This window comes from Colossoma macropomum, unplaced genomic scaffold (genome assembly GCF_904425465.1).
Source record: "Colossoma macropomum unplaced genomic scaffold, Colossoma_macropomum, whole genome shotgun sequence".
Classification (NCBI taxonomy): Eukaryota; Metazoa; Chordata; class Actinopteri; order Characiformes; family Serrasalmidae; genus Colossoma; species Colossoma macropomum.
The window spans coordinates 3,963,926-3,990,838 of NW_023494788.1; the positions used below are offsets into that span (position 1 = coordinate 3,963,926).

Genomic DNA, 26,913 nt, shown 5'->3' on the forward strand with positions numbered 1-26,913 from the left:
TAAGTGTAGAAACAAGGAGGTGGTCATAATGTTATGCCTGATCGCTCTATGTTAGATATATATTTTCTATGTGGAAATGATGTGCAGAGCAGTCCAGGCCACAGTCAGTTTCATGTCATGTGTGTTACTGACCACAGGGCTGAGGACGGCCTCTCCATATCAAGACTGTGGTATATTTCACCATTCAAAAATCCGCGAGGCAGAAGGTACGAGAGAGAAGGAAACTGCTAAATTTAGCCTGTGCTCTGAGTGGCGTTGATGAATCCTGTTTGCTTGGCTGGACAGGATGGTGTGTATGAGTCTGGTCCACAGAGAGAACTCATCAGGCGCACTTGGCAGTGGGCAGGCAGAAAGGCATACTGGAAGGAGGCACGAGGATGTCGGGGAAGATCGGGCGGTATCCTGGCGGCAAGGGCGGGGCACTCTGTTCCAGTAAACACAGCACTGTCCCACGAACATCTCGGGGAACGTCCCCTCTTACGTCCAGCAGAACAGACACATGCTCCTCACTTACAAAAGAGAGACATCAGGAGCCATGAGTGGTTTAAAGCTTCCACAGTTTTTGGACATATTAATAAAACCTTTTAAAGAGCCTATATCAAGAAAAAACAGAAGTTCCTTCCTCTTTTGAAATAAAGGAGTTTGATGGAGTAGTAAACACTAATGAAACTTCAAAAAAGTCCATACAGTCCAAACAGTCCATATATGGAAACTGAGCTGCAAAAACAGCCTGTTTTGACAGAACTGCTTTTGTGATGTCAATAAAGCCAATGTATTTAAATATAACTATTCAGCCTACAGCAGTTATCAGGAATTTTTCAAACAGGTCATTTATATATATCAGTCTTAAAGGCACAGTAACAAAAACAGCCTGTTTAACTCTAAGAGATAAAAAGAAGTACGAAAATAGTCATGTAAAAATGAATTATGACTTTTATTATGACATAAACCAACATAAAGTAGACCCAATACAAGAAAATGTAGGACATGATCCCTTTCATGTTTTATATCACTTAAAAACACACTAGCAGCCCAGCAGAATTTGTTTAAATCAAATATTTCAAGTTTTTTAACCCAAGTTACATAACAGACACTAAGTTTTTCCAAAGAAGTTTTACTGTCTTGGAGATACAAACAAAACTACTGAAATGTGTAACTGTACCCTAAGGCCTAATCCCATTTCTTATTTTTACCCCTACCCCTTGTTTTTGAGTGTCACCTTGCCCCTTGGAACTGAATTAAAAGGGGTGGTGGTTGAAATCTTCCCCTATGAAATGGGACCCTCAAATAAAGAAGAGCATTACTTCATTAACAGCTACTAGAGCTGCTCTGTAGGTGACGCTGCCAGTCTGCAGTGATAGCAGAGGAGGGTAAAGTTCAGCTCCTCACTGCTGGGCTTTAGTTACATTTAGGGCATCATATGCCTTCAAAGAGGGGGGACAATTATTTATTATCACCCACCCCTAATTCATTGGTGATATGAAGCTGACGTCAGATATTCACCAATTTCTTGTCCAAATTTTCCCGTTCCACCTTAAATGGTGCAGCAGTTACATTCTGGCACTTCAGGCATCAGAACTGCTGGACTATTTAAGGTGGAACAGGAAAGTTAGCTAGCTACTGAGACATCAGCATACTAGTAGCGATCTTTATGCTTGTTATGAAGAAAAAGGACCATAATACATTGAAACAACATTACATTAAGATAATACAGTGGTTATCATAATTTTTAACGTTATGAGTTTCTCCTAACACTCTGTTTGGACGGGGCCTCTGAAAAACCTCTGTTTGGAGGGTCATGTAGCCCTAACACTTCCCCCTACCCCTCTATTTCAACAAAAATAGGGACACCCTACCCCTTGGCATGAACGCGAAAAATGGAGGGATAAGGGCCAAGTTGTAGGGGCAAGGGGGGAAACGGGATTAGGCCAAAGTCTATGGCTATTTCACTTCAGCTATAAGCCAAATAATTCAGCATCTCTGGAGGGAAACCCCAGGAACTGGTTCACTGCTAAATGCATTTGAGGTAAGAACATCTTGGCAAAATTTCAGATACAGTATAAATGCAATATCAGAACGCAATGGTAAAAAGCTTGTCAAGCTTGTCTTGCTGCATGACCTCTAATGTACAGCTGTGGAATCTCCACGAACACATTAAATTACCGCTAAGTCAAACTGCATACATTAATGTCAGTTCTACCTTTGGGAACATTTATTGTACCTTTATTGTTTCGTGCTTTCTAAAGCGTTTATTTTCATGCCAGTGTGATTTGGTTAGCTTACCTGATGTCAGGATATTTGGCTATGAGTCCAGAAACCTCGAGGGTCAGCAGGCCAGGGTCTTTAAGTTTGATTAAATCTGCCAGCAGAGGGATCAGAGCTGTGGGGTTCACCTCATTAACGGTGCTGTCAACCTCCTAAAACACACAGACAACTTTAAAAGAATGGCTTTAAATGGCTTACATGAAGTTAAAGGTGAGTAGCCCTCAGTACGCTTACACTGAAAAGCTTAGCCTACCTGTTGTACATCATTTTACATGAATAACACGATTATTGCCAAAAGTAGGCAAACTGTAAGATGGTACTGTGATGTGTTAATATATTCTACTAATGTGGAAATGATACACATTTCAGTCAAGTACATTAAATGCATTACTTCCTCAGTGTCTTTATAGTAGAGCAGTGGTCATCAGTTGTGGTCCTGGAGTGCTGGAGTCCAGCACAGTTTACTGATTTCCGTGTTCAAATACACCTCAACCCAGCAGTTACCCAGTTTAATAGATGTATACAGGCAGAATAATCACTGATTTGGGAAAGTCTGCTTTTAGCTACAGAGCACCAGTGAGCTGGAATTCACTGCAGAACTCTCTAGAGCTCGGCTCGCAGTCGTCACTCAGTCATGTTAGACTTTTAGTCTCAAGCCACCTCCAGACAGCCTGTAACTGTTTTAGTTGAGTTTAACTTTGTGTGTCTTTCTATTCACTTAAAGGGGGGGATGGGTGGGCAGCAGTGGGAGGGGGATAGATAGATAGATAGATAGAATTCAGAGCCATTAGCCAAATTCCTTTGTGTTTGCACACAGAGCAATTACACCTCCGCATTTAACCCATCCGTGCAGTGAAACACCCACATATACGCACATTAGTGAACACACACACACTAGGGGGTAGTGAGCACACTTGCCTGGTGCGGTGGGCAGCCCTATCCACGGCGCCCGGGGAGCAGTTGGGGGTTAGATGCTCTGATCAAGGGCACTTCAGTCATGTACTGTCGGCCAAGGGGATCGAACCAGCAACCTTTCGGTCACAAGGCTGGTTCCCTAACCTCCAGCCCACAACTGCCCACTCAGGGAGTGGAGGGGGGTTGGGTGGTTGTGGTATCACATCACTTTATATCTCTATGATTATTAATAGACGATGCATTGTGACATTAATAGCGAAACGAAAAAGAAAAATTAATGTCCCCGTAAAAGGGGAGGAGGGCGGGTGGCCAAGGAATACTGGCCTGGGGAATTGAAAAAAAAAAGTTTTTTTTTTTCCCTTTTATTTAATTTTTATTTTATGTATTTTTATTTTATTTAATTTTATTTGGCTGATTAAAATCTTATTTTTGATTTGATCTTCATTCTATTACTTTTTTATTGTATTACTTTACAATCCTTTTACTTGATTGTTTCAAATTTTAGTTTGCCTTGTTCACACTTTTATGTTGAAATGTATTAATTGGTTTTAACTCTTATATCTTGGTTTTATTTATTTTATTGTTCCCCTTTAATTAAATCTTAATTGTGCTCTTAATTTCTTTTCCTTTATCTTAATCTTAATTTGATGTGATTTTACTGTTCATTTTTTCACGTATTTCTATTCATTTCACTTTAAACTGATAAAATTATATTCCATTATAATCTTTTCAGTCCCTTTGTGCTACAAATGCATCGAAAATGAGGGTCACCTCCATGTATTTCTGAGTGAAAATGAAGGTTGATGGATTGATGTGGAGCCACCATTATGGGACCATGTCCGCTCGTTTGAGAGGGGAATCATATCACTCTAATATTCCGGTCACTGTCTCGCATAATCAAATAACTGCAAGGACAAAACAGGATGAACAGCCTTTTCCTCTGTACATGGTGTCTGCAACCCACCAGACTGACTGTCTTCAATTGCACGGTGAATTTCTACCAAATCTGGACATCACTGAGAAACTCACAACATCTGGCCCTTGTCAAAACAAGTGTTATACAATCACATGCGCCCCTGGTCAAATCACATATTTTGTTGATTTTCTAAGTAAAAATAAGTTAACACACCCTCTACAGAGAACGCACTTTATATCATACAAAAATAAACTGTTAAATGTGGCCTGTGCACATTTTATATCTTACTTTTTTTCCCAATATGTTATACTCAGCAAATAAATAGAAACTGAGCACTAAAATGAACAGAGAAAATGCCATATTTTAATATTTAAGTGTGTTCTCTGTAGAGGGTGTGTAAACTTACTTAGAAAATCAACAAAACGGGGGGTATTCAAACTTACATCAAACTAATTTACCACTTAAACTGCAAGCTTATTATTCAGTTACTTATCCTTCAGCAACTAACATTATTTATTCAGTATCTATTATGAAACTAACATGTAAGTTAACCCCTTGAACTTTAGGCTCAGTTCCTCACTCTCATATCTCACAACTACATATCTTTACATCTGTTTCATAGCAGTTACTGAACAATATGTCTTAATATTAATCACTGAAAAAGTAGCCTGCAGTTTAAAGGGTTAATCTTATTGTTCAGTGACTGCTACTGATTTTTCGGTCACTACAGTGAAACTGATGGAATTGAAGTGTGGATCCATATACAGACCCTTAGAGTTTAGGGGGACTGTTAAAGGAATGGTTCAGTGATCAAATTTACAAAATGTTCTACTTCCCACAGATGTAGTCGATCAGTGGAGACACGTTTGGTGTCCAGATTTTGCATCTTTAGTGCTGGAGTTACAAGCTAACGTTGCTAACAAACACTAGAAAACATCAGTCAATCAAAGGTTTTTCGTAAATACATCGTTGAGCTTCTCTCAACCTAAACCACATCAATGTATGAGAGGTCGTTTAGGCTAAAATCCTAACTAACCTCTCACACTCACTATCAAACTCTCACACTCACTATAAAACCTCTCACACTCACTATCAAACCTCTCACACTCACTATCAAAACTTTTAAACTCACTATCAAACCCTCTCACACTATCAATCCCTCTCACACTCACTATCAAACCCTCTCACACTCACTATCAAACCCTCTCACACTATCAATCCCTCTCACACTCACTATCAAACTTCTCACACTCACTATAAAACCTCTCACACTCACTATCAAACCTCTCACACTCACTATCAAAACTTTTAAACTCACTATCAATCCCTCTCACACTCACTATCAAACCCTCTCACACTATCAATCCCTCTCACACTCACTATCAAACCCTCTCACACTATCAATCCCTCTCACACTCACTATCAAACCCTCTCACACTATCAATCCCTCTCACACTCACTATCAATCCCTCTCACACTCACTATCAAACCCTCTCACACTCACTATCAATCCCTCTCACACTCACTATCAAACCCTCTCACACTCACTATCAATCCCTCTCACACTCACTATCAAACCCTCTCACACTCACTATCAAACCCTCTCACACTCACTATTAAACCCTCTCACACTCACTATCAAACCCTCTCACACTCACTATCAAACCCTCTCACACTCAGTATCAAAACTTTTAAACTCACTATCAAACCTCTCACTGATTGATAGTGAGTGTGAGAGGTTTGGTAGTGACTGTGAGAGGTTAGTTAGGCCTCTCATATCAATGGGTGACGTTTTGCTGATGTATTTGCGAGATTTAAAAGATCTGGGTGACTATTGACTTTTAGTGTTAGCATTTTCGGCCTACGCTGATCTACTTTTCTATTTTTCTAGACCTTTTCATCTTTTTTTTGACAATTTTTGTCACATTTGACATTTTCTCACATGTTGAGTGTGGACTTTTCTCACCATGCTCTGGAAATGCTCTCTCAGCTGCTGAGCATCCTGGGCCATCTGCTGGGCGAGCTGCTGCCTCTCCTCCTCGCTCCGGCAGATCAGCTTCTTCTGCATCAGCGCTCGGACATACTCCACCACCGTCAGCCTCTGAGACTCCTCCTGCAGCCGCTGCACACAAAAACACCACAGTGTTATAAGCAGATCTTCTGTTTGCTTTGTTTGTTTGTTGAGTAGTTGTACCTGGAACACTTGTTAAGTTGTTACAACATTGCACAATAACTTTGAACAGCATTTTACTTCCCTTTGATTTGTAATAAATACAAGTTTTTAAATTATGTAATATGCGGTTTGCACAGCTGTTCTCAAAGGGAAATTCCACAAAATTTTCAAAATTAAGTAGTCAATTTGAATAGTAAATAAAATGGTTATATTTGTGTGGTTGACATTGCGACCCCTGGTTTATCAATACCACTGTAAGGAAATCTGTAAGTTTCTCTACAGTAAACCATTTCACATAAAACCATTCTAAATGACATTTGTTTACATCCCAACCACTGAATTATGCAGTTTTTTTAAATAATTGGTGGAATTCCCCTTAAATACTACTGAAACTAAAGATAGTGTTGGTGTGCTCCTTTGGCTTGTAGTTACAGTGCAAACAAATTGCACTTGGCAAGAAAAATGATCTTAAATCTAGTCATAATGTTTAATATTTCTCATTATAAGACTGTTATTAGAATATCAGGAATATTATCAGATCATTCAACCTATTTCTAGACAGTTTACTTTATTTTTTACCAACTTTTACTTTATTTACTTTATGTATTGAAATTAGCTTTATTTCTGAAAACAGTAAGAAACAGTAAAAGGACAAAAAAGGCAGAGAACGCTAGAAAAGTGTTGAATAATTTTACAGCATTCTGTTAAATTTTAGACATATTGATTAGCTGGAAGATGATTTCACTGCCAAGATTGTTCTGTTGCAGTGTTCTGGACAGCAGTGTTGCGATGGAGGTCGACTCACCTGCCGGCAGGGTGACCGTACGCGACTGTAGAGCTCACAGTGGTGCTCCAGAACGCTGCACACTTTAGGGATGACGTCTCCCTGGGCCAGCCAGGTTCGAGACAGGAGCTCCTGTAAGTGGGGCTGCAGGTCCAGCAGCAGCTGATCCATCACCAGCCGACAGGCTTTCTTCACAGCCCGGTCCAGTGCAGCCAGCGGCCCGGGCGGAATCCGGGAAAAACGCACCGATGCTCGAGAGCCAACCTGCTGATGCAGGCTCTCTGTGGACATCCTAGAGGTTTGGAACATTTAAAGTTTTTATTGAGAATAAGAGTGGAAGAGCAAGCATGACACTGTTTTTCAGATACAGAGTCTGGTTAAGTCTGTGACAAGACTCCAGGGGTATACAGTACTGTGCAAAATTCAGAGACCACCCTGTCGTTTGTTTTCAGGAAAGTTATTCATTTTTTGTGTCAGGATAAAAAATTACACAGAAGCCTGAACAGCTAAATATATTATCTAATTGCTCAGCATTTAGTTTGTCCACCCTTTACCTTTATTACAGTGTCCATTCTTTTCTGCAGGGCTATTTTTCCACACCTCCAAAGTTCAGTCTTAGAAGCTGGTTTAGCATTTTCTGCTTCTCATGATCCAAATAATCCCAAACACATTCAGTGGTGTTGAGGTCTGGACTCTGGGGTGGTCAGTCCATTGTTCAGCTTCTTTGTTTGATGTGTCCGTCTCCTTTTCTCAGTGAGGTTCTTCTTGACAGCTACACATCCTTTCAGACCCACAGCGCTGAGTCGTCTTCTCACAGTGGAAGGATGGACAGAAACACCTGTGGATGTTTTCAGATCTGAAGCAGCTTGATTTTCTCCTCTCTCTCAGAGATGAAAGCTTTAAGTGCTGTTTATCTGATGGGGGCAGTTTTGGTGTCTACCAGGTCTTCCAGGTGGTTGTTAGGAGTCCCATTTTCTCTATATCCTTAATTGCCAAGCAGCAAAGGTAAGTTTTGGTTATTGTGGTGTCTGTTTGAAGGGGAGCATACTGTCAGTGACACAGCCGTAACTCAGTGGTTTAAAGAGGGAAGAGTTAAAGTGGCAGTAGGGTGCACAAAATAAACAGTGGACACATTAAACACTGATAGATTTGATATTTTTTTTAGCTGTTGAGGCTTCTGTGTAATTTTCTGTCAAATATGTGTTTCCTGCTTTTTCATGGGTGGTCTCCTTTTGCACAGTACTGTATCTATTTATCATTGAAAATGTTTTTCTAGGACTAAATCTGTGCCAAGTAAATCAGCCTGAAGGGCCACTTTCCAAGACATGTAAACCTTAGTCTTAGGCAAAAGCAAACTAAAACCTGACCACATAAATTAGACCAAGAGAAGCTTTAACCTGTGTCTATTTAATTTGAACAATTTTCCTCTGGCTAACAAGTGAGTTTGATGATTCAATGCAGTGCTACCTATAAACGTCCATCACATATTAGCTACATGTGGCATGCGCCTGCCCCCCGGGCCCCGAGAGCTGGCAGGAAGGCAGGGCCCGAACTCCAAGCGAGGACAAAGCCCTGCGAGGATAGAACTGCGAGTCAGTGGGGGACGGAACGCAAAGCCTGAGCTCCGCCGAGTGACGTGAGTGGCGGTGGGAGGAGGAAGATGACGATGCCGTCCACGAGAGGCACGAAGGCAGGGAGTGTGTTCTTGAAATCCGCCACCCGGGCCCCGCCCTCTGTTCCACAGCGAGGCCCCTTCACTACAGCTCACGTTCAATCCAGGTGGCCGAGATGTGGAGCCAGGGCGGGGACGAGGAGGCAGAACAACGAGCTCTCGTTCCCTCTCGGCTCAGGTGCCCTTAATGAGAACCAGCTGAAGCTGATCTGGCTGGCATTGTGATCGCCTTTTAAAAAGAGCTGAGAGGGAACAGAGAGAGAGAGAAAGAGAGAGGGACGAGCAGCAGCAACAAGGGAGGACTGACGAGCTGAAAAGCTCAACTGAGAGAGAGGGACAAGCGGCAGCAGCAGCCCGAGAGACTGAGTGAAGAGCTGAAAAGCTTAGCTTGGAAAGGACTGCAAAGTCTAGTCGAAAGCCACTGAAAAGTTGCCAGCGTATCTTTGGTTTTGTCTCGTTTGTTTTGTGTTTGTTTGGTGGAGAAAATTAAAGTAACGGCTGCTGCAACACTGAACGCTGCCTCCAGTGTCCTCCTTGAGCCTGCAGTAGCGCATGACGTGCTACGCTACATTACCCCAGCACAAAACTAAAGAAGCAAACTTCAGACAGGCTACGGTCAGATTATCACTTCAAGAGCTTTGCACATGGAATTGAACAAAAACTAGACGCAGAAGTCGTAACAAACAGCACTGACACAGACATACTGTCAAAAGATACTTGTACACCATCTCACTTGAGGATGATGCAGTTGCTTATGCAGGCCAGAAGGTAATGGAGGTAGAACTCGCTGTTTGCTGTTGGATCCTTACGATGCTCCTTGCCAAATTCGACAATAGCATCTCGAAATCTGAGTGGGATTTATAAGGACAAACCAGGGTTAGTTTAATATGACACACTTAATACAGCCTTTATATAAGAAATCTACAGGAAGTAAATCTAGCTGTGCTACATTTCTGCACATCTGGTCCGGCTCATTCCCTAATCTTCAAAGCCTTCGTGAGTTTGCAGGGGAATTCCACTCGTTTCTTGGAAAAGTCAAGCATGGTTAAAGTGTTAAGATGTAAACAAAGTCGTTGAGAGTGGTTTAAAATGAAATGATCCATTTTAGAGAAATTACTGTTTCAGAACTGTTCACAGTGGTGCTGATAGGAACCAGGGCTGCCATGTCTATAACAAGTATAGCCGTTTTATTTACTATCCAAAACCACCAGTGAACTTACACACAAGTTTTTATATGTAGTGTTGATGATGGTAAAATAGAGGTAAATTAAAAAAAATCAGCTTTCTTTTTTTCTTGGACTATTTTGCCATACAACACACTGCATGTACCTGCAGGTTTTAGGCCAGAACCTTCTTAAAATTATCATAAAACAATGTCTCAGATGTCAGACAGTGTATTCATAACCGTTTTATGTAATAACTCTGTGAGGGTCCTGAACAATTCTGACTCAGTAAGTTTCTCTAGAATGGAGTGTTTCACATCAAACCACTCTCAATGACTTTGTTTAGACTTTAACAATTTAACTATGCCCAAATACGGTAAATCAGTGGAATCGCATTTTAAAGAAAGAGTCTGAAAGTTCCTCTACAATGAACCATTTCACCTCAAAGCACTTCCGTTAACTTTGTTTACATCTCAACAATGGAATTATGCAGAAATTTTGAAAACTCGATGGAATCGTCCTTTAATCATTTAGACTGGGAAAACCACTGCAGACCTGGATTTTGACATTACACCCAAATAATGCATTTACAGCACATACCTACTGAGGAGGTTCTCCATCTCATAAAGACCCATCTGGATCGTCTGGTCCCGCAGACTTTCACCGATCATCAGAGCCACACGGGCATTCTCCTCCAACATCTAACAACACAGAGACAAGAGCAACTCACCTGCAGTGTTTCTTTACTCACAGTGGAGAAAGCTCCCCAAACAAACATAATATACACTGCATGGACAAAAGTATTGGGACACTTACACATTACACCTACAGGAGCTTTTATAATCCCATTCTAAATCCATAGGCATTAATATGGAGTTGGTCCCCCTTTGCAGCTGTAACAGCTTCCACTCTTCTGGGAAGCTTCTACAAGATTTTGGAGAGTGTCTGTGGGAATTTTGCCCATTCATCCAGAAGAGCATTTGTGAGGTCAGACACTGATGTTGGACGGTCAATCTCTGTTCTAGTTCATCCCAAATGTGTTTGATGGGGTTGAGGTCAGGGCTCTGTGAGGGCCAGTCAAGGTCTTCCACACCAAACTCACCCAGTCATGACTTTATGGACCTTGCCTAGGCCAACCCCCCAAAAAACAACCCCATATCATCATCCCTCCTCTACCAAACTCTACAGTTGGCACAATATAGTCAGGCAGGTAACGTTCTCCTGGCATTCACCAAACCCAGACTCGTCCATCAGACTGACAGATAGAGAAGTGTGATTCACCACTCCACAGAATACGTTTCCACTGATCCAGAGTCCAGTAACGGCATGCTTTACATCACTCTCTCTGGCGCTTTCGTGAAGCTCCTAACATGCAGTTCTTCAGCTGATGTTGCTTCCAGAGGCATTTTGGAACTCTTTACTGAGTGATTCAACAGAGGGTAAACATTGTGTGCTTCAGCACTCGGCGGTCCCGATCTGTGTGTTTGCGTGGTCTAATGCTTTGTGTCTGGGCTGTTGTTGCTTCTAGGTGCTTTCATTTCACAATAATAGCATTTACAATGGATAAAGGCAGATCTAGCAGGACAGAAATTTCACAAACTGACTTGTGGCAGAGGTGGCGTCCTATGACAGAGCCATGTTTAAAGTCACTGAGCTCATCAGTACGACCCTCTACTGCCAGTGTTTCTCTATCAAGACTGCAAGGCTATGTGCTTAATTTGATCCACCTGTTAGCAAAGGGCGTGGCTGAAACACCTGAACTCAATAATTAGGTGAGCTGTCCCAATACTTTTGTCTATATAGTTTAGTTGCAACTTTATTAGAAATCTACCACCTGTGTGTAGTGTTACACAGCAGTGTTGCTGAGGTTTCCACACTACAGTGTCAGTGCTAGGATGAGGCCACCCAAAAATATCAAGTTGAGAGGTTTGCTGTGATCAGAAACTGACCATTGATGAAGGGCTAGAGGATGACTAACGCAAATGTTGTCTCTAACTGTACACCAGGAAGGTCGAGCTACAAGAGAAGGGTTTCCAATTAAGCGCTGATTAAGTGTACACAATATGGCACCATGAGAATGACCCAAATTCAGAGAAACCAGATCTTAACTCATTTACGTCTTCTTCTTTGAGATGCTTGAGTGCTGCTCTACCTGAGTGATGATTGTAGGGAGGCTCGTGTGATAGCAGCCTTCGTGATCAATATCAGGTTCCTGATCCCTCTGCCAGTCCGTCAGCTCCACCTCGAGTGCCTTCTGCATCCATTCTGAGACGCTTTTCTACCAGAACAGTTTACAGATAGACTTAAGTTATGCAACCATGCACTCACCACATGTTGTCTAGGTGCTTGAAGTTTGATTGCCTCTCAGACAAAATAATTTAAAATGAATCAGGACCTCATGAATCACTGCAGCCTCACCCGAACACTCTGAACATATTTGTTCTGCAGCTGCTCCAGACCTTCCTGAGATATTAATGGCCCCAGTTCGTCCTGGTCCAAATATGCAGCGAGGGCAGGGTCACCCATCATCTCTGAGCTAGAGAAGCAAAAATCCTCACTGGTCAAAATGAATGACAAAGTAACACATATGTATCTTTAATGAATACATTCATGCAGCCTCTTTATCTATTATAAAACAAAGCTACTGCTCTCCAGTGTCTTATCCTTCATTAATACCAGGTGTTTTCTTCTTTTAAAGGCACATATAGTGGATTTTTGTAGTATTTTATTACTATATATGACAATTGTGGGATTATATGTACCAAAAACAGAGATAATTCCTTTTTACCAAACCATTTGCTAAACTCTCTTGGAATTAAACAGGCTGTTTTAGTTACTGTGCCTTTAAGGCTGATACATGCAGATAAACTCTGTTCTTTTTGGCTGCCCTGTGTTGTGGCTCATTCTAAAAGCAGCCCAGGCTGAAATGTGGAACAAACTGAAATCCTAAGGGATGCAGGGAATAAATTTCAGATGTTCCTTTTATACATGTGGATCTTTTGAAAGGTTGGAAGGATCCATTTGCTTCCCAACATTCAGCAACATTTCATTTTCCCACATCTTCCACTGAAATAACTCTGCCCGCAGGAACAACACTGCGCATCACTTCAATGGAAATGCGATGGGCGTAACTGCTGTAGACTGAACGGGAGATCATAGGCAGATACGTCTATGGTTGTTATATCACAGCCAAGATGAATTCAAAATGGGCTGTTTTTGCAGTTTAGATTCCATACGGACTAAGAAGTGAACAGTATATTTTGAATCTTTAACAACAGCATCTTTTCACATTTCCACATTTTTTCTGCTGGAAGTAGTCATTGCAGGGTAACGCTACTTCCGTTAAGGCAAAAACAATAGCAACGATGATCAGTAGAGAGTGTACTGCTCAATCAAGTGTTCGAGCTTGAAGTAAAAACAACCTTATCTCAGTTCCAGTGGTTTGTCAGTGGACGATGAGTAGAGGAAAAACGAGTTTGTGCAATTAGTAAAGGAATAAACTTTGCCATACAGAGTAAAAGAACCTCTGTGTCAGTGTTTCACCGCTGCTAACGTTACATTGAACGCAGTTCATGCAAGGTGCTGCTGCAGCCGCTTTCAGAGGAACAGTTTTCAATTTTTCCCTCAAAAACTGTCAGCATTTGAGAGAGCGAGTGCTCAGCAAGGAGTCGGTGATCATTCACTGGAGCCAGTGTTTGTGGCAAACGTCTACAGTGGCGCTGTGAACCATGACGACCCGGCGAGCCCCCCCCTGCTGGAATGTGTGCGTGTTCAGTTTTTTACGAACAATTTTATTATTAGCAACCTGTTTCAATATCTCCAGCTAACATGGCTTATCTAGCATTTTGGTTATAGTCATTTTCACCTATTCATCGATTTATCATGCTGAAGACGTTAGGTGACGTTACTGTACTCTGATAGCTGTGAATTTTTCCACAAAGCATTTATATTCCTTATTGGACTCCCACATTGTTGTGTGTTTGGTTCTCCAACCATTCTGGACACATCCTCTAATTTCTATCTTGGTGACTAGTGATACTAACGGCCTTTTTTCTGAGGTTAGTAACTGTCTGTAAAGCAATAGCGAAACTTGTTTTACCCAAAGTTTACGCACTTCCGTTTCTTGTGAAAAGGGTCTATTTAACATGTTTATGTACAACAATAAATTCTTTAATTTCAACATTTTCATTTTACATGATGGGAAACCTTTAGACACTTATCCTGCTTTGCTGGATTCAACTGCACTCATGTAAGAGATTATACAGACACAGCCCCACCTGTTGTAGATGTGCAGGACCCAGTTAAGGACAGCAAAGATTTCTCCGCTCTGCAACTCCCAGCCGATGATTTGGCTCAGGTGGGTCTGCAGGCAGCGGTGGCAGGCGTGCAGGTAAGCCTTGGTCAGCTGGTAGTGAGGAGGAACACACTGCTCCAGCAGGTTCCGCACTGTGGCCAGGTCACTCATGATGCTGTGCTGAAGGGCAGAAAGATGACCGGCTAGTCCAGGGCCTCGAGTATGCAGGTAGGACGCACTGCGGAAACGTGCTGCAACCGTCTCCTCCAGCACCTGAGAAACACAGCATACTGCATCACTAACACCTAAAGGCCTGGACAACAAAGTGCTCCACTGCTAACGTTTAATTAATGTCCTATTTTAATAATATAGATAACGGCCAGCCTTAACATGTTTGGTGCCTAAAGTTTGCATCTTTTGCTTTGGAGCTACCAGGCTAATTAGCCCTGTGCAAACCACACCAGCACCCACATTCATAGATTCTCATAGCAGCAGGGCTGATCTAGGATATGTTACTGTCAGTAATTCCATCGTAAAAAAGAAAGGAATCTGATCTTATAGTAGAACTCCTAGTCTGATAGGCTTTATGAATCCAAGCCAATGTTAATAAAACCATGCTGAGTTAGTAGCCTCTGTATGCTGCCCCCCTAGTGGCCATAATGGAAATCGACTGAGATATTTTTAATTAGCATAATCAAATAATACATATTTTCCCTGTCATTATGCTATTATGTTACTAGAACACTGTTAACATTGTGACTCTGTGTTGAGCTGCTAGACAGCAATGAGGAGCGAATGGGGAGGGGTGAGATCCCCTTGATGTGAAAACCACTCACACCTTACCTCAAAGACAGCCATGCTGAAATAAAACTGACAACTGCAGCTTCTTCATATGAAACAATCCTGCATAACTGACAATAGCATTTAATAAAGTTCCACAATAAATACACTTTTCTAAATGTTGACTCATTTGATCACCTACAAAGCAAAACATTCAGTTTGCTTCCAATTTTGTAAATCACACACATTTCCATCAAAATATATTTCAGCTACGTTATTGATGGAAAAATGCATAGTTCAACTGAGGGACCCCCTCCAAAACAGGTGAAAGTTGCATTTCATGGCTACTGTGAAAAAGGGGTGAAGTCAGTGGTTCCTGATCCGATCCTCAGGGCCCCCCGAGACGACCCACATTTTTGCTCCAACCCAACTCGCAACACAAAAGGATGAAGGAAAAATCAAGGAGTCAAATTTATACATATAGAGCACCTTTCATACCAGTGGCAGCTCAAAGTCATGGACATGCATATACATACATATCACTGCTGTCAGAACAAAACCTTGTATATCCATTTTTGTCGTTTTTCAGTTTTTGACATAATTGGATGTTGTCCTTTACATTGTGTGTAAATTTCATGATTAATGGACCAAAACAAACATCCAAAAAAGACTTGGAAAAAAGTCTGGTTCCATTGACTTACATTAAAAGTAAAGTAGGTTTTTTCCTTCTCCTGTAAAGTCACCATTTTGGAGATACAAGGTTTTGTTCTGACAACAGCGATATACCTACACATATGGACCATCTGGGGGGTACTGCTAGGGGGTAGCCGGGTTGGGTACCACTGGATTAAATAATCTCAAACAGACTTTCTTAAGGCTTCTGACACTGTATAACATACTGTTATATATAAAAATGGATAACAGTACAGACAGTATTCAGGCTTGATCATATAGACATGCCTTATGCCCTAGTTAGCATCCTGTTAACTAGGGTATTAACTTCCATTAATTGTTAGCTACATTAACCTCATAGCTCCAGTGCAAAGAAGCTTCAGACATCAAACATGTCTTGGCTGATCGACTACATTTGGGACAAAAGTGAAAAATGTGTGAACTAGAATTTTTGCCAAACAATTCCTATAGTAGCAAAAGTGTTATCGGGTAACGAAATACAGTTTCCTTGCAGGTCATTTCATCATCAGTGGGCCTCAGACCTGGAAGAAGCGCTCTCTCCAGCAGCGTGGTCTTCCAGGGGGCATTGGCCTGCTGTGTGTTCCGGACATACCGCGCCGCTCCTCCAGAAAGATCTGATCCAGAGCCTCCTCACGCTCCACGATACGCACCGCCGACACAAACGGGGTGGGGTTCTGGAGAGACAGGGTCAGTCCACTGCTCACCACTGCCCACAGCTCTTTAGCCAGGGCCTCCACCAAACGTCCCACTCCAGAGAAATAGTTCTGCACCAGCTTGTCATCTTCAGGGCTCAGGGCGGTCCTGGATGAGCCCCCACATCCACGGAGCTGCAGCAGCACCTCGTCCTGCCAGCGCTCCAGTTCCATGAGCCGGGCATGAGCTTCCAGCAGCCGGCGCGACTCCACCAGGCGCTCCGTCTCCAGAACCATATTCCGTACTGTTACAGACAAATTATAAACAACCTCATAAGTATGGCTGTCAATATTAAATACTGAATCATGAATTTATGACTAAATAAATAAATAAAATAATAATAATAACCCCTTGAACTGTAAGGATCTGTGCAGTCTTGCTTTAATTCCTCACTCTCATAACTACAGAAAATACACATTATTTTATGGTAGCTAAGGAATTATTGTTTTTTAGCAGTTACTGACTAAGGCCCAATTTGATTTCACCCCTCGCCCCTACCATTTAGCCCTCTGTTTGGCGCGTTCACACCTAGGGGTAGGAGGTCCCAATTTTTGTTGAGATAGAGGGGTAGGGTGGAGTATTAGGGCTACATGGCCCTCCAAACAGAGGTTTTTCAGAGACTCCAAACAGAGTGATATAAGAAAAAAAAAAGAAAAACCGGCACTCACAAATGTGAGAATTTTCTCTATTAAAAAATCATGACAACCATTGTATTATGTTAGTTTAATGTAATTTCAATGTATTATGGTCCTTTTCTTCATAACAAGCATAAAAAATCGCTAGTAGTAAGCTCATGTCTATGTAGTTGGTATAGTGTAGTGGGTAACACTTCTGCTTTCTACGCTGTAGACCGGGGTTTAATCCCCCGCCTGGGTAAGCACCCTACACTATACCAGTAAGAGTCCTTGGGCAAGACTCCTAACACTACCTTTGCCTACCTGTGTAAAATGATCAAATTGTAAGTCGCTTTGGATAAGAGTCTCTGCCAAATGCTGTAAATGTAAATGTCTCGGTAGCTAGCTAGCTAATTTTCCCGTTCCACCTTAAATGGTGCAACACTTACTTTCTGGCGCATAGATATATCTATGTTCTGTTGCCTCAGGCGTCAGAACTGCTGCACTATTTAAGGTGGAACGGTAAATTTGAACGAGAAGCTGGTGAATATCTGACTTCAGCTTCAGGTCACTGAAGAATTAGGGGTGGGTGGTAATAAATAATTACCCCCCTCTTTGAAGGCATATGATTCCCTAAATGTAACTTAAGCCCAGCAGTGAGGAGCTGAAGTTTACCCTCCTCTGCTATCACTGCAGACTGGCAGGGTCGCCTACAGAGCAGCTCTAGTAGCTGTTAAAGAAGTAATGACCTTTTTTTTTTGAGGGTCCCAATTCATAGGGGAAGATTTCAACCACTACCCCTTTTAACTCAGTTCCAAGGGGCAAGGAGACCCTCAAAAACAAGGGGTAGGGCTAAAAATAAGAAATGGGATTGGGCCTAAGTCTTAGGATGAATGACTAAAAAATCAACATATTGTTCAAAGGGTTAGAGTTTAATCTTTAATTTCAATAAACTTTCATCTGCAAATTGCCATGACAATGTAAAACTATCTAAACATTTTATTGACATGAACAAAATAGTAACCTTTTGTCACAGTCCGAATTTTTATGTTTTCCCAAAGTTCACTTTTCTACATTATTTACTTGAAATAAAATCTTGTTACATTAACTTCCATTAAATGTCGAGAATGTTTATCCGTCTCCTGTAAGGTTACCGTTTTAGGTTTTTGCACACATTTCATACAGCAACAAAGTTTTGTTGTACTGTAAATAGAGGGGAGGAAATGAGATCACAGGACACTGACCTAAGAAGAAGCTGTGCATTTGAGAGTTAAAACCGTTTTTTGAACAGGAAAAGGGATGTTTGGGTTGAAGGAGGTAAACGAACAACAAGTTCGCAGAGCTATACGCTCTGATTTCATCACAAAAATTGAGCTCTCAGCTTTGCTCTGAGCAGATTTCAGCGCGAGACGCAGAGTGGGCTATTAGCAGGGAACAGAAATGAGATCCTCAGTAACTTAGCCTGTCCATTATCTGAAGCTACTTTTATTTATTTATTTAATCAGGACAATACAGATAAACATTGTTACTTGAAGATGCAATAGATATAATACATACAGAGCTTGTAGCCGAAGCTAATCTGCAGCCTGGTTAGGCCTTTGTCTGAAGATACTGCACTGAAAATGCATTGAATTGACTTGATTCAAATGTCCATCATCAAGTATGAACAAAACATATTACATCAACACAATGTTCTAAGCCGCTTCTCCTTCTGGGTCATAGGGGGAACTGGAGTCATTGGGTGGAAGGCAGGATACACCCTGGACAGGTCACCAGTCCATCACAGGGCAGACAGACAGACATATACATTCACTCACACCTAGGGGCAATTTCGCGTGTCAATGTCAAGTCAAGTTTTATTTGTGTAGCGCTTTTTACAACAGGTGTTGTCACAAAGCAGCTTTACAGCCAGTGGCGACAGTGGCAAGGAAAACCTTGAGAGGAACCAAGACTCAAAAGGGGAACTCGACACCAGATAGCAAACAATGTTAGTACAAAATATTAAAACACAGAAATGGGGGAAAAACAGGTGAAGCAAAGGTTCTAATTACATAGTTTGATTATTAGATTCAATTCAGTGAAGTACATTGAATTGGATCAAGTCATTTCAGTGAAGTGTGATATGACAGCGTATGAATGCTAACCTGAGTAGAGGCGTGGCAGGTTGCTAACAGCAGCCAGGAGCTGACAGTGATTGGTCGATATCTCCCTCAGCGTCTCCAGGGTGACGATGGCTTCGGCATTCTGACTGCACTCCAGCCTGGCTTTGTGCATGGAGTGAGACGCCTCCCTCAGCTCAGCACGCGCCTCCCGCAGCTGCCCCAGACCCCAGTCCACCCCCTCCAGGTAGGACTGCACTACTGACTGCAGGCAGCACAGTTAACGAACCTTCTTAGAATGAAAGGTGCCGACATCGGTTCTTTACGCTTTGCCACAGAAGAACTTTAGAGAACCATTTTTTAAATGAGATGTGTGAGTGTCAAGAACCTTTATAAAGTTTGAAGAACCTTCACATTATATAAAAGTTCTCTCAACCTTCACAAAGGTTCTTTACACTATTTCAAAATGATTCTCCACTCAAAAAAGTGGTGTGAGTGTGAAGAACCTTAATGAAGTTTAAAGAACCTCTACATAATGCAAAGGTTCTGGAATGAACCCTTAAACTGGTATGGAACCTTTACATTATATAAAGGTTCTTTGGAAAGGTTCTAGGAAGAACTCTTAAATTGGGGTAGAACTCTCACGTTATGTGAAGGTTCTCTCAACCTTTAAAAAGGTTCTTTACACTCCTACATGTCTATTTCTTCAGAGAATCATTTTCATAAATGTGTCAAGAATCTTTAAAGTTTACCTCCACATAATGCAAAGGTTCTAAGAGGAACCCTTAAACTGGTGTAGAACTCTTACATTATATAAAAGGTTATCTCAACCTTTAAAAGGTTCTTTAAACTTGTACATCTCTATTTCAAAAATGATTCTTCAGAGAATCTTTTTCATAAATGAGATGTGTGAGTGTGAAGAACCTTTATGAAATTTAAAGAACCTCCACATAATGCAAAGTTTCTGGAAAGAACCCTTAAACTTAAACTGGTATGGAACCTTTTTTTACATTATATGAAGTTTTTTGCAAAGGTTCTAGGAAGAACCCTTAAATTGATATATTAAAGCTTTCCGTGAAGGTTCTCTTAACCTTTAAAAGGTTCTTCACACTCACAAATCTCGCAATTTTTTTAGAGAATCACTTTTATGAATGAGATGTGTGAGTGTGAAGAACCTCTATAAAATTTAAAGAAACTCCACATAATGCAAAGGCTCTGGAAAGAACCCTTAAACTGGTACAGAACCTTTAAATTATGTGAAGTTTCTCTGAACCTTTAAAAAGGTTCTTCACACTCACAAATCTCTATTTCTTCAGAGAATCATTTTCATAAATGAGATGTGTGAGTGGCAAGAACCTTTATAAAGTTTAAAGGACCTCCACATAATGCAAAGGTTCTAGGAGGAGCCCTAAAATTGATGGAGAACTCTTACATTATATAAAGGTTCTCTCAACCTTTAAAAGCTTCTTCACACTCACGAATTTCGCGTTTTTTTTTAGAGAATCACTTTTATAAATGAGATGTGTGAGTGTGAAGAACCTCTATAAAATTTAAAGAACCTCCACATAATGCAAAGGTTCTGGAAAGAACCCAGAAACTGGTACAGAACCTTTACATTATGTGAAGGTTCTCTCAACCTTTAATAAGGTTCTTCACACTTACAAACCTCTTTTTCAAACATGGTTCTTTAGGGAACCAAAAGTGGTTCTTTTATGGCGTCATTCTAATAATACACAATGTATATGTGGGTCCATGCTTCGGTTCCTCACTGTGATAACTACAGAACTTACACATTAGTTGTAGAACTTACACATCACAGTAGTTACAGAATAACAGGTCTTCATATGAACCACTGAACGATGCAGTTTAAAGGTCAGTGTTTAGCTGATAACTACTATAATATATTCAGCAGCTGCAGTAAAACTGATGTATAAGTTCTGTAGTCATGAGAGTGAGGAACTAAAGTCTGGGCCCACAGATGAACCCCTCAGGTTGTAAAGGGTTACCTGGCATATTGAACCTTGATTAAACCTGTTTAGGCCCATATTGTCCTTCATAGTGAGCTACAAAACAAGGAGACGAAGAGGAATCATAAAACACCACACAGTAATATTGGTGTACCTTTAATCTGGAATTGATGGATGTGGTTCTTTGACTCTCCCTTTTCCTGTAGTGTCCCAGCCTCTCCAGGTTCTCCGGCCGACAGAACACACCCGAGGCCCATTTGAGAGCAGCTCCCCGCGCCAAACACTCCGCCCGCTCCAGCTCCGGCCACTCCTCACCCGCGACCAGGACATCTGCAGCCCAAAGGAAACAATCACTCAGCCGGGCTGGACAGCACACTGCACTGATAAAAGTGATGGACTGAATTTACTTGAGTCAAATGTACATCATTTCCACATGAATGAAGTGTCACATCAACACAGGCATGACTTTCAGGCTACTTATGTGAGGTGAAAATTGTTTTGAGGTAATAAATGGAAACGATGCTCACATTTGAACCAAGTCAATTCAATGCATCCCCTTTTCAGTGTGGATAACACCATCACCTCACACATGAGAGATTTGACCTACACCGATCAGGCATAACATTATGACCACCTCCTTGTTTCTACGCTCATTGTCCATTTTATCAGCTCCACTTACTATATAGGAGCACTTTGTAGTTCTACAGTTATAGACTGTAGTCCATCTGTTTCTCTGCATACTTTGTTAGCCCCCTTCTACCCTGTTCTTCAGTGGTCAGGACCCCCATGGACCCTCACAGAGCAGGTACTATTTGGGTGGCTCATTCTCAGCACTGACGTGGTGGTGGTGTGTTAGTGTGTGTTGCGCTGGTCTGAGTGGATCAGACACATCAGTGCTGCTGGAGTTTTTGTCCACTCACTGTCCACTCTATTAGACACTCCTACCTTGTCAGTCCACCTTGTAAATGTAAAGTCAGAGACGATAGCTCATCTGCTGCTGCACAGTTTGTGTTGGTCATCCTCTAGTCCTTCATCAGTGGTCACAGGATGCTGCCCACAGGACGCTGTTGGCTGGATATTTTTGCTTGGTGGACTATTCTCAGTCCAGCAGTGACACTGAGGTGTTTAAAAACTCCAGCAGCACTGCTGTGTCTCATCCACTCAGACCAGCGCAACACACACTAACACACCACCACCACATCAGTGTTACTGCAGTGCTGAGAATGATCCACCACCCAAATAGTACCTGCTCTGTGAGGGTCCATGGGAGTCCTGACCACTGAAGAACAGGGTAAAAGGGGGCTAACAAAGTATGCAGAGAAACAGATGGACTACAGTCTGTAACTGTAGAACTACAAAGTGCACCTATATAGTAAGTGGAGCTGATAAAATGGACAATGAGCGTAGAAACAAGGAGGTGGTCATAATGTTATGCCTGATCGGTGTAGGACCAGAATGCCATTGCAATAGGAATAAGAGCTCATGGGCACAACTTTTGCCATTATATTCTTCTACCACAGTAAGTCACTCTAGACAAGAGCATCTGCTTAATATATAAATGTAAATATGCCTGTGTTCCTCATTAAGAGGCCCATAGTGCCTATACACTTTACAATTTAGAGCTTTATCTAATTTAGAGTTTACTAACATGTGCATTTCAGCTTATCTATGGATGATTATGCTGTAAAAAGTACACTGTAAATTTACAGTAAATTACTGGCTACTTGTTGAATTACTTTCACAGTGATTTACTGAACACTATTCACAGTAAATAACTGTAAAATAGCAGCTGTGATGCAGCTGATGTATGTATTAAAAACTGACTTTTAAATTTTAAATCAGACCTATAAATATGCAATTTTAATATTAATTCATATATTTATTCACTGTGTTGCATTGTACATGCACAGAATATCTCAAATATGCTTTTTTAAAATTAAATGAAAATCTACCATAAACATCTTTGAAGTTTTTAAATCATCAAAACCTGAACTGTCAGAATAAAAACACTTAAAATATTTTCATTAAAATGTTGTTGCTATCACATCCCATAATGCTGTGTGGTAAAGCTCAATGTTAACCTCGCAGTAATTTGCCGTGCTATTACAGAAAATACCTTCAGTTGAGTTCATTTAACAGCAAAATGATGAAGTACTGTGTGTTTATCAGTGATAAACATTGTGAAATCCTGGCAATGTAGCTTATTGGAGTCAAAAAATGTGTTCAGTCCTTCACACTTAAAAAAGACGGTTCTTCAAGGGTTCTTTAGTAAAGTTCTATATAGAACCATGTACACTCAAGCAACCCTTTTCATGATTAAAGGATTCTTTGTGTCATGAAAGGGTTCTTTAGACTGATGGAGAATGTGCTGCAGATGGTTCTATATCGCACCTTTTTGAAAAGTGTTCTTCTGTTGTTAGGATATCAGGCATGTTACATAGAAAAACACTTTTTGGTGCCCTTTTTGGAACAATTTTCAAAAATTTTCAATCTGAAGAACCCTTTCACGATTCACAGAACCCTTTAATCATGCAAAGGGTTCTTTGAGTGCTTACGGTTCTATATAGAACCATTTTCTTTACTAAAGAACCCTTGAAGAACCATCTTTTTAAGGGTGTGGTTTTGTGAATTTCGTCTCTAAATGTCATAATCATATGATTATATTTCTCATGTCCAGCGCTGCAGATGGGTTCTGCTTTAGAGTCTTCTCTCTCTTTTAAGGCCTCTGAGGTTTCTCCCTCAGAAACCTCAGAGGGCTCAATGATGCCAACACAGTTTACACTTCACACTGAAACCACTGGTTGGCCCATTAAGCATCTGGACCTAATTTTCTGGAAATTCACTGACGGGTCCTGTAACACTGACCTGTATCTGAAGGACTACAATAACGAGGGACAGAAAACTGTTCACACTGAAAATCCATGCAGTTTTATACTTAGCATTGCATTACTCAGCCCAGAGGGGGCTCAAACTTTGTGGGAGGTGTCTTGCGAGCCAAAGTGCAGTGTCTGTGGTGGGCTGAGGGGCAAAAAGCCAAAACAATACACAAGAAGAAGGGAGGCAGGTTTCAAATAGATTTACACCACTTATTGTTACTAAAATATTGAGTGTTATGAAGGGTATGAAATATGTTTGTGCTCTCACTGGGTGAAAGGAAAACTCTGTTTGGGCTCTCACTTTCTGGTGGGCCAAATCAAACGTTCTCACGGACCAACTTTGGCCTGTGGGCTACACTTTGGGCAGCCCTGGTTTAGTCATTTAGCTCTGCGTTGTGCAGTGCTGTATCGTAAAAACATGAGCCACTAAATTCACTTGATTCAAATGTGCAAATCATTGCCACATGAATAAAATATATTACATCAACATAATTCTGTCTTTCAATTTAATAATTTTTTGCAGTGTCTGCATTAATGTAACAAAGTAAATTCAATTAATTACTTATTATCAGTGTGTCTAGAAAGTTGAACTTCACAGCACTACACAAATACACTGTCTTGATTTAGCGAAGGAAGGGTACTGTACTGTTACAGTGCAGAGGTATTCTGGAGGTGGGCAATCTCGTGATATATCATCATTGTGGTGATGTTACTTCAGAATAAGCTTGTCTGAATATATGATGGGTATCATAAGTACTTCTAGAACACTGAACAATTGCATCCATCGTAAAAGAGACTATAGAGAGCTTGTAAACAACAACTAGTGTACTGTAACTGCATATATTGCAGAGTAACAAGTAGCCAATTGGATTCCATTTTTTCCATATTTAGTCATGTCCAATTAAATCTACTAGTTAGGTCTCGCTCTATCACCCAATGCTACCCAGTCGGGATCTTTTAGAATCGCTGCTAACACAATGTCATTGGAGCTCAACACACTTGGAGGAGAACACTAACCTCTAATTCTGTTCCCACCATGCTGGCTGAGTGATGGTGGGATAGAGAGGCCCATCCTACCTACCCAGATAGAGGACAGTTCCCATCATCAGAGATCAAATCAAGCACAGGGCCGTCATTTAGATGGTTGCACCATTTGGGAGCCCCTTGTTCATTCCTTTTTGTTTGCAAACCTCAAAAAACTCTATATCTAACTATCTAAATATCGAGATACACTGATCAGGCATAACATTATGACCACCTCCTTGTTTCTATGCTCCTTGTCCATTTTATCAGCTCCACTTACTATATAGGTGCACTTTGTAGTTCTACAGTTACAGACTGTAGTCCATCTGTTTCTCTGATACTTTGTTAGCCCCCTTTTACCCTCACAGAGCAGGTACTATTTGTGTGGTGGATCATTCTCAGCACTGCAGTAACACTGACGTGGTGGTGGTGTGTTAGTGTGTGTTGCGCTGGTCTGAGTGGATCAGACACAGCAGTGCTGCTGGAGTTTTTAAACACTGTGTCCACTCGCTGTCCACTCTATTAGACACTCCTACCTTGTCAGTCCACCTTGTAGATGTAAAGTCAGAGACGATAGCTCAGTTTGTGTTGGTCATCCTCTAGTCCTTCATCAGTGGTCACAGGACGTTGCCCACAGGACGCTGTTGGCTGGATATTTTTGGTTGGTGGACTATTCTCAGTCCAGCAGTGAGCAAGGTGTTTAAAAACTCCAGCAGCACTGCTGTGTCTGATCCACTCAGACCAGTGCAACACACACTAACACACCACCACCACGTCAGTGTTACTGCAGTGCTGAGAATGATCCACCACCCAAATAGCACCTGCTCTGTGAGGGTCCATGGGGGTCCTGACCACTGAAGAACAGGGTAAAAGGGGGCTAACAAAGTATGCAGAGAAACAGATGGACTACAGTCTGTAACTGTAGAACAACAAAGTGCACCTATATAGTAAGTGGAGCTGATAAAATGGACAATGAGCGTAGAAACAAGGAGGTGGTCATAATGTTATGCCCACATGAAATATATTGGTAAAGAGCCTTTAATCATGATGTTGTATCTTTCTCCTATCGCCCACCTTTACCAGCAAAATATATTTACATGCTGTTTTTTTGAATACCTCACAACTCTATGAAGATCTTTCTATTCCACTCAACTCTACATCATGTACAGAGTATCTGCAGCAGAACATGTATATACAGCCTGTATTGTATTCTGAGGCAGTTATATGACAGCTTTAGTTAACCTGCACAAGTTCATTCTATGAATAAGCCTGTTCATCCTTCATTGAGGTCATGAGACTAGGCCAATTTGAGTGATTTGCTAGGGTTTGACATCAGCAAAGTCTCCAGCCTGCCAGTGTAAGTGATCATTACTTAGAATGACTCAGCTCAGCATCCTGATCATTTTCAATTTCTTCAGCCAGCTGTTCCCATGATGCTAAACCTCAGTTATGCTTCGTTCACAACTTAAATCTTCCTCTTTTTTTCAGTTTCCTTTCATCCTTTCATTCATATGTCAACCTATATTTGTTATATCATGTAAAAAAATGGTGCTTTGACTTCATATGACTGTCAATCAAACGCACGTGTGAACCATGTAAATTCAAAGCAGCATTTCTTTTCAGTGCACCTTCACAACTTCAGTTCTACAGTGTGTTACTAGCAGCCATGCATTAGTCCTACTTTGACAAAAGCTTTGCCGAACATGCATGAGTGCAGTGTTAGAGTTAGTGAGCTGTTAGTGAAAGGCTAAAGGGCTCTACCTTCATTACTGCCATTCTCTTCTCCGTGGGACATTTAGGCCTTCTGTGGTTCAGCTGTTGTTTTCCCTGCCCCGGGCGCTGGAACACCGCGGACAGCCAGCGAAACTGACGGACAGACAGAGACAGAGAGAGAGAGAGAAAGAGAACAGGGGGAAGAGGAGAGAGGGTACATACCCGAGCCGCTCTACTACAGCCGGCCTTCCTCTCTCTCTCTCCCAGACACAT

The 26,913-nt window shown here is 41.4% G+C and overlaps 1 protein-coding gene across 1 annotated transcript; it reads right to left on the minus strand.

Moving 5' to 3' along the window:
• Nucleotides 1-26,913, minus strand: exoc3l1 (exocyst complex component 3-like 1). The gene is made up of 13 exons (XM_036568093.1): nt 26,689-26,913; nt 21,183-21,358; nt 19,107-19,326; nt 16,177-16,592; nt 14,166-14,455; nt 12,307-12,424; nt 12,041-12,166; nt 10,489-10,589; nt 9,459-9,572; nt 7,075-7,345; nt 6,063-6,218; nt 2,284-2,417; nt 1-509 (listed from the first exon to the last, which is right to left on the minus strand). The coding sequence occupies exons 1-13, from the start codon at nt 26,720-26,722 to the stop codon at nt 323-325; spliced, it is 2,343 nt and encodes a 780-aa protein (XP_036423986.1). The 5' UTR covers nt 26,723-26,913; the 3' UTR covers nt 1-322.

Excerpts from the sequence above, each read along its gene's own strand:
- exoc3l1 (XM_036568093.1), bottom strand. The coding sequence starts at position 26,722 with ATGTCCCACGGAGAAGAGAATGGCAGTAATGAAG. Across the intron at positions 21,359-26,688 it reads AGAGAATGGCAGTAATGAAG|ATGTCCTGGTCGCGGGTGAG; the intron begins GTAGAGCCCTTT and ends TTTGGGCTGCAG. Across the intron at positions 9,573-10,488 it reads ATGGAGAACCTCCTCAGTAG|ATTTCGAGATGCTATTGTCG; the intron begins GTATGTGCTGTA and ends AATCCCACTCAG.